The sequence below is a fragment of the Lethenteron reissneri genome, chromosome 58 (assembly GCF_015708825.2).
Source record: "Lethenteron reissneri isolate LAM-NWPU_2019-01 chromosome 58, ASM1570882v1, whole genome shotgun sequence".
Taxonomy (NCBI): Eukaryota; Metazoa; Chordata; class Hyperoartia; order Petromyzontiformes; family Petromyzontidae; genus Lethenteron; species Lethenteron reissneri.
Window position 1 is genome coordinate 5,250,032 of NC_083836.1, and position 18,235 is coordinate 5,268,266.

At 50.7% G+C, this 18,235-nt stretch overlaps 1 protein-coding gene across 1 annotated transcript; it reads right to left on the reverse strand.

The window, feature by feature from the left end:
• Positions 1-1,519: 1,519 nt before the first annotated feature.
• On the reverse strand, positions 1,520-17,963 carry LOC133357531 (zinc finger protein 850-like). The gene is made up of 8 exons (XM_061575502.1): positions 17,667-17,963; positions 15,481-15,564; positions 13,607-13,858; positions 12,363-13,256; positions 10,990-11,091; positions 9,064-9,228; positions 7,697-7,771; positions 1,520-6,380 (listed from the first exon to the last, which is right to left on the reverse strand). Exons 2-8 carry the CDS (start codon positions 15,560-15,562, stop codon positions 4,945-4,947), a joined length of 3,006 nt encoding a protein of 1,001 aa, XP_061431486.1. The 5' UTR covers positions 15,563-15,564; positions 17,667-17,963; the 3' UTR covers positions 1,520-4,944.
• Positions 17,964-18,235: the final 272 nt, after the last annotated feature.

An 18,235-nucleotide genomic window follows, 5' to 3' on the forward strand; every position in this document is an offset into this window, starting at 1 on the left:
AGACTCACACACAGACCCACAGACTCGAACACAGACCCGTACTCACACACATACCCATAGACTCAGACCCATACTCAGACCCATATTCACAGACCCATAGACTCACAGAAAGACCCATAGACTCACAGAGAGACCCATAGACTCACACACAGACCCATAGATTCGCACATAAACCCATACTCACACAGAGACCTATAGTCTGTTGTCCTGCCATAACTCCGATTAGCGCGGTTGGCTACGTACGGTGCGAAGGAAATTAAAAGTACATATATATACGTTTTCGCATTCATTGTGGCTCTTAAAATATTTTTTTTACCTAATTCTAATCAAAATTACTCTGTTATTTTGGTTAGCCCCTGCCCTGGCAAGCAGTTCCCATCACGGTACACATCGTTTCTTGTAAAGGGATGGCTGGGCCCCTTCTCAATGCACGTAAAAAAAACCCACCACGTGGCGTGACCTCATTCCAATTACGGCTGTTTCAGAGCGGGTGGAAGAAAAACACCACCGTCATGTGCTTTAAACAAAAAACAAAATCTGCACGAGTGTTTTTTTTATTCTTTATATTAAGTTCGCTTGCTTGCGTGCTTGCTTGCTTACGACCGTGCAAATCTTTCGGTCGTTTTTAACCCACTTCCCGTGATCCAATCGAGCTGACATTTTCCACACAGACTTGTGCGTGACAATTAATTTTGGTGAAAATTTTTTTCCAAAATTTTACACTTTTTAGGGAAATTTTTTTTAAATTACCAATTGCTTAATGCTGGCAGACAATCATCTGACCCATAGGTGGCAGCCATCTCAAGCCAGAGGACGAGAGGACTCTAGCCGCCACGCATATAAAGGATTTAGAGTGAAAAACTTTGTTTTTACGGGTTAATTTTTTACGTTTCAAGTGAAACTTTATTCAACTCCACCAACAACAAACAACCCACGCAGAGCCACAGTGCAAGCTGGCATTGCGTGAACTTTCACGTACACACGTGTAGCACTGCACATTCATTCAATTGTGATATCTTGTACTAGAAAAAGGGTGAGGTTATGGACAGGGTGGTCAATGTGTTGTGACCCCCCCCCCCCAAATTAGTGCAAGCTATCATTCCATGAATTGTGAACATTAGTGTACACACGTGTAACACTGTACATTCATTCAATTCTGATATCTTGTACTAGAAAAAGGGTGAGGTTATGGACAGGGTGGTCCAGATGTCTTGTGACCCCCCCCCCCTCCAAATTAGTGCAAGCTACCATTGCATGAATTGTGAACATTAACGTACACACGTGTAACACTGTACATTCATTCAAATGTGATGCTATTTTCTGTACTATGGGGAGGTACTGGAAAGGGTGGTCCAGATGTCTTGTGACCCCCCCCCCCCAATTAGTGCAAGAAGCTATCATTTCATGAATTGTGAACATTAAGTAGACACGTGTAACACTGTACATTCATCCAAATTTGATCTTGTACTAGGGGGTGGAGGTACTGGACAGGTTGGTCCAGATGTCTTGTGACCCCCCCCCCCCCCCCCCAAATTATTGCAAGCTATATTTTCATGCTATTATTGCATGAATTGTGAACATTAGTGTACACACGTGTTACACTGTACATTCATCCAAATTTGATTTTGTACTGGGGGTGGAGATACTGGACAGAGTGTTCCAGATGTCTTGTGACCCCCCCCCCCCCCAATTAGTACAAGAAGCTATCATTTGAACCTTATGGCGGGACCCCGTGGCTCCGAATAAACGGCAGTCAAAATCGTAATTAATGAATGTTTTTTTGGCGACTCCGTCCCACCGCGCACATAAAACGTCGCGACCCACGTGGCGCTGATCATTCTGTTGTCACGTCGTGTCCAAGCGCAGCAGCAGCAGCAGCAGCAAGGACGAATTACGCAGAAGAGCTGAACAAGCGAATGCACTCCACACGCTCAGGTATGGGCAGGATCATCATAAGTCTCATCCAAAGCTGCTCAAACTTCCTGCACAACTTAAGTAATTTATTTGTCATCACGGTTTGCGTAATACAGCGAAACTGCTATACTCGTTGGGTTTTTTCGGTAAAGTCACGTTGGTAAAAAATAAAAAAAATTAAATCTTCAGGTAACCTGAAGAAGGACGCTTGTGTTGCGCCCGAAACGTCGTGATTTAATTAATTTGTTTTACCGACGTGACTTTACCTAAAAAACCAACGAGTATGAATCCTTGCAGTCACGAAGACTTCTAATCTAGAATAAAGTGAAACTGCTCTCTTATCTTCATTATTATTTGTGACCTACCAATGTCTGCAGCCAGGAGCGATCAATGACAATCCGATTACCTGCAGATATTTAACAGATGAGATGCGTTGCACCGTTTATTCCTCCTGTTTGATAATACTTCTCTTTCTAGATTTAAAGCTTTCGTGACTGCAGGGATTCATATTCTTGGTTCTTTCGGTAAAGTTCACGTAGAAGGGAAATAATAAAATAATGAAAATTAAACATAAAATTCTCACGACGTTTCGGCCACAACGCAAGCAGCCGTGCTCAGGTGAAGAAACAGAGCTGTAGGAAAGACAGCGTCTTATTTCCCTTCTACGTTACTTTACCGAAAGAACCAAGAATATGAATACTTCTCTTGTCCGTACGCATCTGTGCAGATAGGTTTTTGTTGTTGCGGTTAAGCCATCGTCCCCACATACCGCTCATATCAATGCAGGTAATAGGAGCGGCCACCCACTACTCTGTAGAGTAACTTTGGTATAAACGCTTGTGACAATATGAACAGCGCATTGAAAACGCGTACTATTTCATGTACCGTTTACAAAGTGTGTTCACAATTCCACACACTGAGAAACACGATGATTGACAGAGGGGTGTAAATTATTTTTTCGATTGTGTATTTAGAGGTACTGCAAGCTAAGTAGTTTTCAGTTTTAAAGGCATCGTTTAACAAGACAACACTTGCCACCATCTTTCAAACCCATTGGTGAAAAAGAGAAAAGTTTTTGTTTATATTATAATATGTTTACATTGTAAATGTAATGTTTACATTGTAATGTAATGTTCACATTATAATGTAATGTTTACATAATGTAATGTTTACATTATACTATGTTTACATTGTAATGTAGTGTTTACATTGTAATGTAATGTTTACATTATAATGTAATATTTACATTATAATGTAATATTTACATTATAATGTAATGTTTACATTATAATGTAATGTTGACATTATAATGTAATGTTTACATAATGTAATGTTTACATTATAACGCAAACAGCCGTCCTCAGGTAATGTAATGTTTACATTATAATGTAATGTTTACATTGTAATGTAATGTTTACATTATAATATAATGTTCACGTTATAATGTAATGTTTATGCGAGAGCCGGGGGCTTATGGGACCCCGGGGTCCAACCATAAGATTCATTTCATGAATTGTTAACTTTAATGTACACACGTGTAACAACACTGCACATTCATTCAAATGTGATACATTGAACTCAGGTGGGAGGTGATATTGGACAGAGTGGTCCGGATGTCTTGTGACCCCCAATTAGTGCAAGCTGTCATTGCGTGAATTGTCAACATTAATGTACACACGTGTAACACTGTCAATTCATTCAAATTTGATAGCTTGTACTATGAAGGGGGGGGGGGGGGGGGTACTGGACAGAGTGGTCCAGCATGATGGACAATGTCAGTGTGGAAACACAGCCGTGGACTTTTCAACCCACTCCATCGTAACCACTCTCTGCCCACTATTCGTGTGCTATGAAGGGCCATTTCCCGAAGACACCTCTTATATATTTTACCTTTTAAGGCCGCACAAAGTGTTATGGATGAACGTGTTGGGTTGTTTTTAAATCCTTTATATTAAGTTCACTTGCTTGCGCGCTTACGACCGTGCAAATCTTTCGGTCGTTTTTTTACCCACTTCCCGTGATCCAATCAAGCTGACATTTTGCACACAGACTCGTTGTGCGTGACAATTAATCTTCGTAAAAAAAATTTTGTTGACCAGTGTATTAGGAAAACACTAGGAGTTATGGACTTTTAAAAATACAGTAAAACCTTGGCTTGCGAGTAACTTGGTCTGCGAGTGTTTTGCAAGACGAGCAAATTTTTTAAATAAATATAAATTTGATAAACGAGTGAGGTCTTGCAATAAGAGTAGTACGTGTACACGCTTTGTCTGCCGAGCGTCACATGATCACAATTGATGTACGAGTGCTTTGGATGACAAACACGTTTCCAGAACGAATTATGCTCGCAACCCAAGGTTTTACTGTATGTTGAAAAAACTAATTTCTTTAGAACTGCTGTTTGTGTTTAGTTTGTCGTTGTTCCCCCGCACACCTCAAATTAGCAACAACAATAATTAGTTAACAAAAAATCTTAACACATTCGCCACTCTCTGGCCGATTCACGTGCTCTGAAAAAGTATAATTTCATCTAACATCACATATATTTACAGTATTTATATTCCTAAGGCTGTTTTTTTAATTTGTGCTTGTGCACCACAGCTAATGCAGTAATCGCCAAATAATCGACCAAAATGTATTAATATAGGTCAGCGACAATATACGAATTTGCAAGCAACTAAATAAGTACGTGTCAAATACAGGCAATATAAATGACTACACCGTGGATGAACAGTAACACCCCGGTTTAAGTCGGGGATGTGTTCCTGAAAGTTGCGACGGATAAGGAGACAGGACGGACGATGCTGTCAGCGATGTGAGTGTGGGCTTGAGGCGACGTAAATCAGGTGGCGGTGTTAATCAAGTGACGACGTATTTGCGACTTAAAATTGGGAAGACGTAAATCGGGGCATTACTGTGAACGTTAAGCCAATCGTACGGTGGAGATCTTGACACATCGCGACCTCGGGGAAGCCCAGGACAAATGCAGGTAATCGTCACTGGTGTTGGCCGTGAGTGGAAATCTCCGAGCTACGACGGCTGGACGCCGGCCGCCTCCCCCGCGTGCTTCTTCTGGTGGCGTACGAGGTGGTGCTTGACGCGGAACGGCGTCCCGCAGACGTGGCACGGGTAGGGCTTCTCGCCCGTGTGGATGCGGCGGTGCGTGCCGAGCTCCGAGGGCCGCGCGAACGCCTTGCCGCACTCGACGCAAGCGTAGGGCCTCTCGCCCGTGTGGCAGCGCCGGTGCATGACGAGCCAGGAGCGGCGCGCGAACCCGCGGGCGCACACCTCGCACGCGTACGGACGCTCGCCCGTGTGGCTGCGCGCGTGCGTCGCCAGGAAGCCGGCGCGAGCGAAGCTCTTGCCGCAGCGCTCGCACACGTAGGGGCGCTCGCCCGTGTGGCGGCGCCGGTGCAGCGTCAGGTTGGAGGAGTGGGCAAAGCGCCGGCCGCACTCCTCGCACACGTACGGACGCTCGCCCGTGTGGACGCGCCGGTGCGCCGCCAAGTGCGCCCGCTGCCCGAACGCCTTGCCGCACTCGGAGCAGGCGTACGGCCGCTCGCCGGCGTGCGCCAGCTTGTGCGCCTGCAGGTTGCAGCGCAGCGAGAACGTCTTTCCGCACTCGTCGCACATGAAGGGACGCTCGCCCGTGTGCGAGCGGCGGTGGCGGTTGAGCACGGAGGCCTGCGCGAAGGCCTTGCCGCACTGCTCGCACGCGAACGGACGCTCGCCGCTGTGCGTGCGCTCGTGCTTGCGCAGGTCGTGGCGCCGCGAGTAGCGCTTCCCGCAGACGCCGCACGCCAGTCCCGCCGAGACGCCTCTCTTGCGGCGGCCGGGCCTGTGAGAGGGCCTCTCCATCACGTCCGTCGCGCTGTCGACCTCGCGATCCTCGACGGCTGCCCCCCCCCCTCTCGGACGCGTCTCGCGCCGCTCCTCCTCCCCCTTCTCACCCTCCTCCCCTTTGTTATCCTCCTGCCGCTGCTCCTCGGTGGCACCCATGATGACGATCACCACGGCCGCGTCGTCCTTGCCTTGGCCCCACACGCTGGCGGCCGCCGCGTTGTGATACACGGACGCGTCCTCCTGCACGCCGCACGCGCTCGAGGCTTCTGTGACGAGCTCGTGTTGTCCGTGCTCCGCGTGCTGTTCGTGCTGTTCGTGCTGATCGTACTGCTCATGCTCCGTGTGCTGTATGTGCTGCTCCTGTTGCTCGTGTTCCATGTGCTGTCCGTGATGCTCCTGCTGATCGTACTGCTCATGCTCTGTGTGCTGTTCGTGCTGCTCCTGCTGCCCGTGCTCCGTGTGCTGCTCCTGCTGATCGTACTGCTGGTACTGCTCATCCTCCGTGACCTGTCCGTGCTGCTCCTGCTGCCCGTGCTCCGTGTGCTGCGTGTGCTGATCACGCTCAGCTGCGACCTCGGGGCAGGACTCCGCACCTGGTTCTGTCAGAGACGCCCCCCCTTCATCTGCGAGCGAGGGTCCAAAACGTACGCGAAAAATAAAGCCCTTACCAAAATGAGACGTAAGCACACACGCCTCTATGGTAAACAAATTATAAACTAAAAGCGTTTTTTTATTTTACCAGGTAAGGCCCACTGAGCTATAGATCTTTTTTTAGAAGCGACCTGGTCACAGATGATAGCTCAACCGAGTGGCTTATCATATGGAAATTTATAGCAACCAAATACTCTAAACGCTTGTTTCTAAATATGGAGGGAACATCCGGAAGACCCGGAGAAAAATCCACGCAACCAGAGTGAGAGAGACATGAAATCTACAAATACCTCGGAGATCGAACGCACCTGAACTTGAACAAATCGGTGTTCGAACGACATTTCTGAACATTTTTTGCCCAGGAAACCGAACGAAATTCGGAGGTCGAACGGGCAATCGCGACTTGAAAGAACCTGTACGGCTGAGATGCGTATGGGCAGCGTGCATGACGCTTGCCCAGACAAAGGCGACTCCCCTTCCAAACAATAACACCACCACCACCTCCTCCTCCTCACCACCTTCCACTCAAACCAACAACTCTCCTTACTACAGGTAAAGTGAAGTTCAATGTTCATTAATTTAATTTATTTATTCATGTATTCCATTTATTTATTGTTTCTTTTTTTATTATTTTATGCATGTAATTACTGTAAACTTCGTGTAAAAATGCTTTATAATGAGATATTTATTGTGTCTAGAACCAATTAATGTCATTTACATTAATTCTTATGGGGAAAATGTATTCGGTGTTCGAACAAATCGGTGTTCGAATGGCCTTCTGGAACGAATTAAGTTCGATCTCCGGAGTACCACTGTATACAGAAGGTGTCAGGTTCGGGATCGAACCCACGATCTCCTGCATACCAGGCCAGGTAGTTAACGTCTCTCCATCGTGGTGATGCTACTGCATTGGCCTAAGCGCAGTTAACAAACAAACAAAACAACTGCCATTCGTCAATAACACTGCCCTTAAAAGTCAAAATATTTAACAAGCGACGTTTTGGGTACTGATCCGTCTTCATAACCCATGAGTCGACCTAGGGGGAGGCCCATGTGCTATGAAGAAGGCCCGATGCCTGAAACGTTGCCTTTTTTGTACACATACAAAGATCCCCCCTGTAGACTTTACAGACTTCTGGGTCAAGTGCTGTTAGTGAGTACCTATGAAGGCCGGCACACGAGGAGGGTGGTGGCCACCACCACGCCCGGCCGCCTTTGTCTCCCCAACGTTGACGTTTTTACACAAACATACAATGACCACCACACAGACGCCACCGCACAATCTCACCTGGCTGTACTGGGGTCACAGAAGCAATATGAATAATCACTTGTGTGCATTCGTTTGCAGGGTCACAATCTTCGTCTGCAAAAAAAAAGGCACGAATTATGCCGTTATCAAAATAACATCTTGCGCTGAGCATTTTCCAAACAAGACGCTTTCTATGAGACCTCCTTTACCAGTGGCAAAATATAGTAGTCGGTTTTTACCCTTTAAACTGGTAAAGGAGGTCTCAGAGTGTAAATGCTTACCCCGAGCTCTCAATACTCTGATAGTGCGCTGTCTTTGAGTTGTGCGCCTTTTGGCGTCATCTAGTCCAACACCAATGGAGACTAGGCTCTAAGGAAAGCTGTCTCGGGTGTGGACCAATCAACTTCAAGGACAGTGCATATCATTATCAGAGTTGTTTCTTTTTGTTTGCATTTTGACTGCTTGTGTTGTGGTTATTGCAAACATGATGCCTTGTATAAAGGGGTCAGTTTTGTACCAGTTTAAAGGGTAAAAACCTACTACTATAATACGCTTTCTACCGCGCGTTTCTTGATCAATGTAGTTATCGGGATCAATTCGCTCGCGTCTTGAACCACCTATGGGCCAGTGAAATGTCTCTCAACCATGCAGGGTGCTAGCGCTGAATCCTATTCATCATCTGCCATGGTCTACCCTCTGCTGGACGAAGCCCTTCCCCAAGCCGTTGCCATCTCGCTCCGATTCAGATGTTCGCCGCTGATGTTGACTGTGAGCGGGAATAAAACTGGTGGCCAGGTTCGGGGAAGCGCAGTGCGCTAACCACGATACCACCGCTCCCCACTCGCCCTACGCAAACAACGATCGCCCGAAGAGCATTTAACAATGTTGGATTCAAGTCCTGCTCGAAGGCAACGATGAAGGCCGGCACAGTACACGAGGCACCGCGCCAAACGCCCTTCGTCTCCCCAGTGCTGTTTATGCACCGCCTTCAGATAGTTTTAAACAATTAAACTATTTTTTTTTATTTTACCAGCGATTAGCTAATTTTTCAGAAGCGACCTGGCCACAAATGATGGCTCAACCAAGTGGCTTACTGCGTGGAAATTTATAGCGGGCAAATACTGTAAACGCACTTTGATTCTAAATGTGGAGGGAAAAACCGGAGGACCCGGAGAAAAATCCACGTGACCACGGGGAGAGAGACACACAAACTAAAAATATACAACAGGTGTCAGGGTCGGGCTCGAACCCACGACCTCCTGTATACCAGGCGAGGTCGTCAAATGTCGCCACCACGGCGCCCAACAACGAGACGAGGCCTCGGACAGGTTCAGGATAAGCATCAAACGGTGTTGGCGGCCGTGACCGGGAATCGAAGTCGGGTCACCGTCCCCGTGCCCCCTCACCGTCGTAGCTGTCTCCACGGTCCAGCACCTCGCGAAGCACGCGGCTCAGGTCGGCCTCGTGCAGCTCGCTCGGCTCCACGGCGACGAACTTGATGGACGGTGGCGGCAGTGGTGGTGGCGGCGATAGCGGCGGCAGCGGCGCGTTAGTCGCTCCGGGTCCCAGGCCTGGGCAGCGAGCGTGGGGGATCGGGCGGATGCGTCAATTCAACCGACGGCATCAAGGGGACTGCACGAGCGGCTGTCGGTGGGTATTTTCGCGAGCAGGGATATCGAACCGAATCGTCGTCGCATGACTCTGTTCGTCGGAGCCCCGCGCCGGCTGCCAATGAAATCCCAGATCGACTCCAAATTTAGTACAGCAAAACCTTGGATTGCAAGTAACTTGGTCCGCGAGTGTTTTGCAAGACGAGCAAAATTTTAAAAGAAATTTTTACTTGATAAACGAGCGAGGTCTTGCAATACGAGTAGTACGTGTATACGTCTTCTTGGTTCTTTCGGTGAAGTCACGTAGAAGGGAAATAATAAAATAATAAAAATAAAACATAATAAAATAATTCTCACGACGTTTCGGCCACAACGCAAGCAGCCGTCCTCAGGTGAAGAACAGGTCTGTCGGAAAGACAGCGTCTGAATGAACACCGCCAGGCTTGGCAGCGTATATTTAAGCTGGGTTGGAAGGGGGAAGAGTGCCTTGACAAAGGAATTTGGATATAAAGAGGAATTTAGCATATTTATGGGAAATGCAGATATGGGATTAGTCACTACGTGTACACGCTTTGTCTGCAGAGCGTCACGTGATCACAACTGAGCCGATGGTTCTTCTCTCTCTCTCTCGCTGCAGGATTGTGGGTAATCGTCTTCCATGCTCAGTCTCAGTCAGCGTGCCTCACTCGTATAGTCAACATCCGTGCGAGCGTATACCGTTTACTATAGTACTGTATAGTGTTGTGACCACGTATGTGTGCGTAAAGCATTTTTTTATTTTGTGTCCAAGTGTAGTGACTGTTCTTTAGTAACTGTACCGTTTGCCTCCTCAAAAGGAGGCAAAAGCAAGTGTCATTGGATAGGTTCCTTGTTAAAGTCGCACAAGAAGAAAAAGATTCCAGTGAGCCAACAGACGGCAGTGATTCCGTTAGTGACGGTGAAAGTCGTCCTACACAATAACTCTCCTCCTCCTCTCTCTCGTCTCCCTCACACCAGCCACGATTACATTTAATGAATAAATTTGATTACTTTATATTAAATTTTAATAATAAAAATATAAAAAGGTATTTGGTATTAATCATTTTTTCTGAATATTTTTGGGTCGTGGAACGAATCATCCGAGTTTCCATGATTTCTTATGGGGAAATTCACTTTGATATACGAGTGCTTTGGATTACGAACAAGTTTCCGGAACGAATTATGCTCGCAATCGGCCTCGGTCGTCCTCGCAGCAGTAGCCGCGGCGGCTTTTAGCTGGTCGTCGAACGAAGACAGATCACCGCATCGAGCGCTATCAGGTGCGCTTCTGCGGCCGTCTGGAACACTCTTCTATTCGATGTTAGGAAGGCACTGGAGTTATGCACTTTAAAATCTAGATTTACAACTCATTTCTTTACGACTGCTTTTTGTGTTTAGGTTGTTGTCCTACCCCCGCATACTCCGATTAGCACTGTTGGCTACAATCTTGTTAAACTTTATAGATTGCTCTTCAACACACTGGTGGTGCTGCTAAGGCAGTAATAAAGTGACAGGTTTATTCAGGTGACTTGATTAATCGGCTGTGTTGGGTGGAGGAGGGTTTACAACACACATTTTACTTTTGTGATCCGACTCAAATTTTAGCTTTCCCATACATCTGTCTTTCCATATATCGCCACAACCGCCGCCACCACCTCCGCCAACGCAGCCTCTCGTGGCGAAGGCCTACAGACCGCGACTCACCCTGCATGACGCCCTGGCACGTGACAAGGTGGGAAGAGGTGGCCACCTCGACTGTCCACGGCGCCAGCACCTCCAGGCCGCACGAGAGGGGGGCCTCCTCCACTGCGGAGATGAGACAATCCCGGCAAGGATGAGACCCGACTAGCCATCGCCCGTGGCACGAAGGGTAACTCTTCAGCCATCGCCGAATCGATCGACCCTCATCACCTTACCATTAGTACGGTTGGCTACGTACGGTGCGAAAGAAGTTCTACATACAGCGAGGACGAAGTGAGCAGGGACCAACGTGAAAAGGACGTCATCCTTTTCACGTTGGTCTCTGCTCACTTCACACATCGCACTACGTTCCATTCACCAAAGGCCTGGGTCAACAGGTCAACAGGTCAATGTCATCGGTGCCACTGCAATTCGTCAGTTTCCTTCAAGCCGTTTTATCCGGCGGTTCTGTCCACGGTCGACACCTGACCTCCCTGGTTCATTCTTACAGATGCACCACCACAACCGCCACCACTTGAGGTCTTCCCTTCAGTCTGGGCAAACTGCCCTCCATCCTACACATATCGGCACCTTGCCTACTTATCCAATTACATTGACGACAATGAACAGAAACTTAAGATCTCTGCCCCCCCATAGCAACACCGGCACTATTCCTTTCTCAAACACCTGCCACGTAAACACTTAAGTTGACCTCTCTACTTGTCCTAAGTAAAAACTATTCAACTATTTGTATTTTACGAGGATCCGGAGAAAAATGCATGCGAGCACTGGGAGAGAGACACGCAAACTCCAAATATACAGTAGGCGTCAGGGTCAGGATCGAACCCACGACCTCCTATAGACCAGGTGAGCGAGTTAACATCTTGCCGCGGTGGCGATATGTTAAGTGGCTCGTGTAGCGTTTGCCACAGACAGATTAAACTCAACACTGGGGGAACAGGTCCGATAGTGGCGGTGATCAAAATAAAAGCACGGCGCGGCGGCCAGAGACCGACAGCCGCACAGGGGCGGGAGCGAGCGCCAGAGGTCGCAACCGGGTACCCGATACCCGTACCCTACCCTGGTGCGGCCGGGTACGGGTAGGCCGTGAGTCACTGGTGAGTAACCGTTTGTCACTCATATCCCAACGTCTTGTCTCCTCTCACAATTCAAGTTCCTAGAATCAACCCACCAGCGCCTGCAACATGGCTTCATCCCAGAGGTCGCAATCGGGTACCCGTACCCTACCCGATACCCGGCCGGGTATGGGTAGCCGGGTATCGGGTAGGGTACGGGTACCCATTTGCGACCCTGGTGCGGCCGGGTACGGGTATGGATAAGGAATCAAAACCCGTTTGCGACCTCTGGCGAGCGCGCGGCCTCCGCGGCCCACCCACCCTCGTCGGCGCAGGCCCCGTGCTGCCGCTGGTGGCGCGCCATCATCTGCTTGGTGCGGAAGGCCTTGCCGCACAGCTCGCACACGAAGGGCCGCTCGCCCGTGTGCACGCTGCGGTGCTGCGCGATGGCCCAGGCGCGCGAGAACCCGCGGCCGCACACCTCGCAGCGGAAGGGCCGCTCCCCGGTGTGGCAGGCGCGGTGCTGCGCCAGCCACGCGGCGCACGCGAAGCCGCGGCCGCAGCGCTCGCACGCGTACGGACGCTCGCCCGTGTGCGCGCGCCGGTGCACCGCCAGGTTGGCGGAGTGGGCGAACGCGCGTCCGCAACGCTCGCACACGAAGTCGCGGGCGCCCGCGTGCTTCCTGGCGTGCACGGCGAGGTAGCGCGCCTGCGCGAACGCCTTGCCGCACTCGGCGCAAGCGTGCGGCCGCTCGCCGGCGTGCACCAGCTTGTGCGCCTGCAGGTTGCAGCGCAGCGAGAACGTCTTTCCGCACTCGTCGCACATGAAGGGCCGCTCGCCCGTGTGCGAGCGGCGGTGGCGGTTGAGCACGGAGGCCTGCGCGAAGGCTTTGCCGCACTGCTCGCACGCGAACGGACGCTCGCCGCTGTGCGTGCGCTCGTGCTTGCGCAGGTCGTGGCGGCCGCTGAACATCTTGGCGCAGACGCCGCACGCCGCCGGCTTGGGGTCGAGGCGCGGGCGCCCGCGGGGGCGGGGGAGGCGCGGGGGCAGCGTCGGGCTGCCCTCCCCCGTCTCGTCGCTCGCGACGTCCGTCGGCGGGGTCGGCGTCTCCACTGTGACCGCTTCTCCCGCTTCACGGCTACTCCGCGTGCTCCTCCTCGTCCTCGGGGGCTCCCTCACCTCACCTGTGCGTCCCTCCGCCGCGTCTCTGCCTTCTGCACTCACGAGTGGACATGCGCGGTGGTCGAGTGACCCAATTCATAGAGCTCCTTAAAAAACAAAAAAAACAGACCTCTTAGCTTGGAGATGTCAAGCAGCCTGAATATTACCAAGCTCTCTGACGTCGTCACGATCACTAGAATGTCTAGACTGTCTGACACACGTTTCAAGCATTGTTAATAACAATGATGAAAAAAAGACTTTATAGTTACGATCAAGCCCACCATTCCAGGCGGCTGGGAATTAATCTCCTAAAGAAGCCGGCAGCACGTCGAGCGAAACTACGGACGTCGCTGTTGCAGCAACCCCCGCCCCCCCCCCCCCAGAGCAAAACGTTTCATCTCACCGCCTGTGCCATCGGGAGGCTGCGGTCCATCCCCAGCGACGCTCGCTCCCCGTCTGCGTCTCTGCGCCCCCCGTGGACTGTCCCAACCGGGGTCACGTTTCCCGCGACCCCCGCGCCCCCCGCACCCTGGGCCCCTCGCATCCCCGGCTCCCCCGGGCCGCTCAACGGCCACGTCGTCGTTCGTGGCGCCCAGCAGAGGCGACGCGGGAGACTCGAAGTCAGCGGCCGCCGCGAGGGCTCCCGTGTCTCGCCCTGCGTGCAGCCGATTAAGACACAGATCCCCCGTGTAGGCCTCGGCAAGGCAAGGTAAAAGTGTAAAAACAACGAGCCTACCTTTACCCTACCCTTTACCCTTACCACAATACAATCACTCTACCCTACCTTTTACCCTTTAGCAGGTAAGGTAAAAGGTAAAAAGCAACGAGCCTACCTTTTACCCTACCCTTTACCCTTACCCCTTGGCATGTCGACACCTTTACCTTTACCCTTTTACCCGGTAAAAAGGGTACAATTACCTTACCTTGCCGAGGCCTACCCCCGTGTAGGTTGCAGGGCGTGGGGGTCCCCGTTCACCGCCGAATCTCAGAACACGTTAATTTTATTTAGAGAGGCGTAACGCTGCTGCTTTTAACGACATTGCCCTCACCGCAGGGGACTGTAACGACACGAGCGCACTCTATGATAGCCGGCGCCAAACTGAACCAGACGCCCTCCCGCATGGCCTCTTCTGATTCCGTTTCGATGACGGAAAAGGTTGAACAGACCGTCAGGGCAAGTTCTCTTCTCCGTTAACTATTAATAGCGGCATGACACGCGAGGGGGTGGTGGGGTCACAGCACCATGCCTGGCCGCCTTCGTCTCCCCAATGCTAATGTTTACACACCGCACCAGGTGATTATTTAAGGCTGAGTAGACCTAGAGGAGGCCCAGGACCGGTTCAAATATTCGTCATCGCGCAGTGCACAAACCACTACAATACCACTCCCCCCCCCCCAATTAAATACACACATGCGCAACAACAGGCATAAACTTTTCCCAGGGTGCATCACTGATCCTAGAGACTATTTTCAAATGCCGTAAAAAATGGACGTAGGCACACCCCATGGGAGCAAGAACAACCGAGCTAAGATCAGATGTAGTGTTGTTATAAACGAAGGCGTGTGCTTTTATCAGAAGTTGCCATTTGCCTTCACCCTCCCCTACCAGTGAAATGCAAGCATGCTTGCTGATATCTGGTTGTGGCTATGTACCGCTTTTACTGAATAAACACTTCTGTGTAACCGGTTCAAAGTAAAATGACATTTACAACCATCAGTCTATGGGCCTCCCAGGCCAATATTTCCCACGGGCACGTGTTCTCCATCTCAGAGACTAATTGTCATAGTGTAGCCCGCTATATGTATGCCGCTGTACTATCTAAACGGCTGACTCAGTCAGGCCCTGTTTCTACGCTGTACGAACGCTGGAACCATCAGCAGCAGCTGTAATACTGGTAGGAACCGCCAGGTTACACCAGCCCACAGGGGATTATTGTGTCCGTCGTCCATCCAAAAATGGGAGGGGTGGGGCTGAGTGGAGAGGGGAGGGTGGGGAGGGGCTGGGTGGGGAGGATGGGGAGGGGCTGGGTGGGGAGGGTGGGGAGGGGCTGGGTGGGGCTGGGTGGGAGGGGTGGGGCTGGGTGGGGAGGGGCTGGTCACCCCGTGGTGCCCTTATAAAACTCAACGTTTAACCTACTCACGCCGGCTTGTGCCCGCTCTCAGTCGGGCATATTTGCGGAATACACCACGCCGCCGTTGACCCTGGCCATTGACCGAGCAAGCTAACGTTCCTACCAGCTCCCTCCGCAGGAATGTGTTCGAGTTCTCTGAGGTCACCTTCACTGTGGTCGGAGATCCGGTGTGCAGATTTGGCACCGAGCTGCTCATCTTCCCTGGATGAGTTTGCATTTGCATCCATGCCTGGCGGTGTGAGAGGAACAGGGCATTCAGTGCGATACGAATTACATGGTGGTGCACAAGCACAAATATCACGAGAGAAAAAAAAAACACGTGTCAATAAGACTTTTGCCTCAAAATAAAAAATATTTGTAACAGGTGACGCTTCAGGCAATGGCAGAAAGTATTTGATGCGTTGTGAAAAAATGCCCATGGCCTGAAACGTCCCCAATTAGATTTTTCATTTTATGTTGACGCACGTTTTGAGTTTCAGTCCAGGCCGCTTTACAGTTTGTTCAATTCATCAATTTTAACCCAACTTTTCAATACGTTACGAAGCATACGCGTTCCGTGCAGAGGTAATTTCTGTGTGATCTCATCTGCTGATGACCGTGTGACCTGATGAGGCCAAGGAGATGCATTCAGTCGACAGGATTAACTTGAATCTGTAGAATCCGATGGTTAGAGATGGAGTCATCATTAAAAGTGTCTAGGTTAAGGCTAGGATAGAGGCAAAGTTAATGCTATAGGTAAAATTGTAATGTCATTTACTGGGCTATAGTTAATGCAGGAGTCAGGATGGGTTAGATGAACGGTCAAAGTTAATCAGGACACGATTAAAGATATATTCGGCACTTGAGATAGATAATGCTATTGTCAGGGTTAGGGTTAGGGCCAGGGCTAATCCAGGGGTCATAGTCTTAGGGTTTGAACCAGGGTCAGAGAGAGGTGGAATGCCTGTGTGAGAGCTAAGATCATGGTTATCGTTAGGGATAGGGTTACAGCCAAGGTGTGGGTAAAATACTCCGGTCAGAGTCAACGCAAGAGTCGGTGTTTTGGGTCAGTGTGGGAGGTCAGGTCAGAGATAATGCAAGGGTCAGAGCAGGGGTTAGGGTCATTGGAACAGGGATGGTTTGAGGGTGAGGGTTTTGTCTCGGATCAAGGTTAGGATCATGGCTAGAGAAAGGGTCAAAGCTAGGATCAAGACTAGGGTTAGAGTCGGGGCTAGGGTTAGGATCAAGGTTAGGATTGGGGCTAGGGAGGGAGCTGGTAGGAACGTTGGGTTGCTTGGTCAATGGCCAGGGTCAACGGCGGCGTGGTGTATTCCGCAAATATGCCCGACTGTGAGGGCGGGCACAAGCCGGCGTGAGTAGGTTAAACGTTGAGTTTTATAAGGGCACCACGGGGTGACCAGCCCCTCCCCACCCAGCCCCACCCCTCCCACCCCCCACCCAGCCCCACCCTCCTCACCCAGCCCCTCCCCACCCCACCCAGCCACCCTCTCCCCACCCAGCCCCTCCATGCACGACGGACGGACACAATAATCCCATGTGGGCTGGTGGAACCAGGTGGTTCCTACCAGTATTAAGGTTAGGATCAGGGCTAGGGTCAGGATAAGGGCTTGGGGTTAGAGTCAGGGATGGAGCTAAGATCACTGCTAGGGTTTAAGATCAGGGCTATGGATAGGATCTTCTTTAGGCCCAGGGTCAGGATCATGGCAGGGGTCAGGATCATGGCAGGGGTCACGATCATGGCAGGGGTCAGGATCATGGCAGGGGTCAGGATCATGGCAGGGGTCAGGATCATGGCAGGGGTCAGGATCATGGCAGGGGTCAGGATCATGGCAGGGGTCAGGATCATGGCAGGGGTCAGGATCATGGCAGGGGTCAGGATCATGGCAGGGGTCAGGATCATGGCAGGGGTCACGATCATGGCAGGGGTCAGGATCATGGCAGGGGTCACGATCATGGCAGGGGTCACGATCATGGCAGGGGTCAGGATCATGGCAGGGGTCAGGATCATGGCAGGGGTCAGGATCATGGCAGGGGTCAGGATCATGGCAGGGGTCAGGATCATGCCAGGGGTCAGGATCATGGCAGGGGTCACGATCATGGCAGGGGTCAGGATCATGGCAGGGGTCACGATCATGGCAGGGGTCAGGATCATGGCAGGGGTCACGATCATGGCAGGGGTCAGGATCATGGCAGGGGTCAGGATCATGGCAGGGGTCAGGATCATGGCAGGGGTCAGGATCATGCCAGGGGTCAGGATCATGGCAGGGGTCACGATCATGGCAGGGGCCAGGACCAGAGTTCGGACCAGGGTCCTGGGAACCCCAGGATTACCTGAATCTCAAGGCCCAAACCTCCCTCCCCGCGAGGATTTCTCCACGATGCCGGCCCGCCCGCCTGCCTCCTCTCTCTCCCCGTGCTCTCGGAGTGAGACGCGTGGAGCCAGGGACACGGGAGGACACGGAGGGACACGGGAGAGACACGAGGTCGTGACAGAGGAGACGACTGATGCCACTCGACTTGCAGGGCAGCAACAACTTGCGCGTGCCATGAACCGGCGTGGATCGATTACCGGCGTGCATCGATTACGTCGGTGTCGATTTACAAAGTTGGCGATTCCGTTGCTGTCGATTCCGCACGTGCACGCTTGTGTTGCCTCCGAAACGTCGTGATTTTTATTTTATTTTACTTTTTTATGTTTTTACCTACGTGGCTTTACCGAAAACACCTAAGAATATGTGCACGCAAAGCTTTAGGGGTAATTCTAGATTTGAAGCTTTGGTGACTGCAATATTCATACTCTTAGGTTTTTTTCGGTAAAGTCACGTAGGTAGAAAATTATAAAAATAAAATAATAATAAATGAAAATAAATAAATTTAATCACGACGTTTCGGAGGCAACA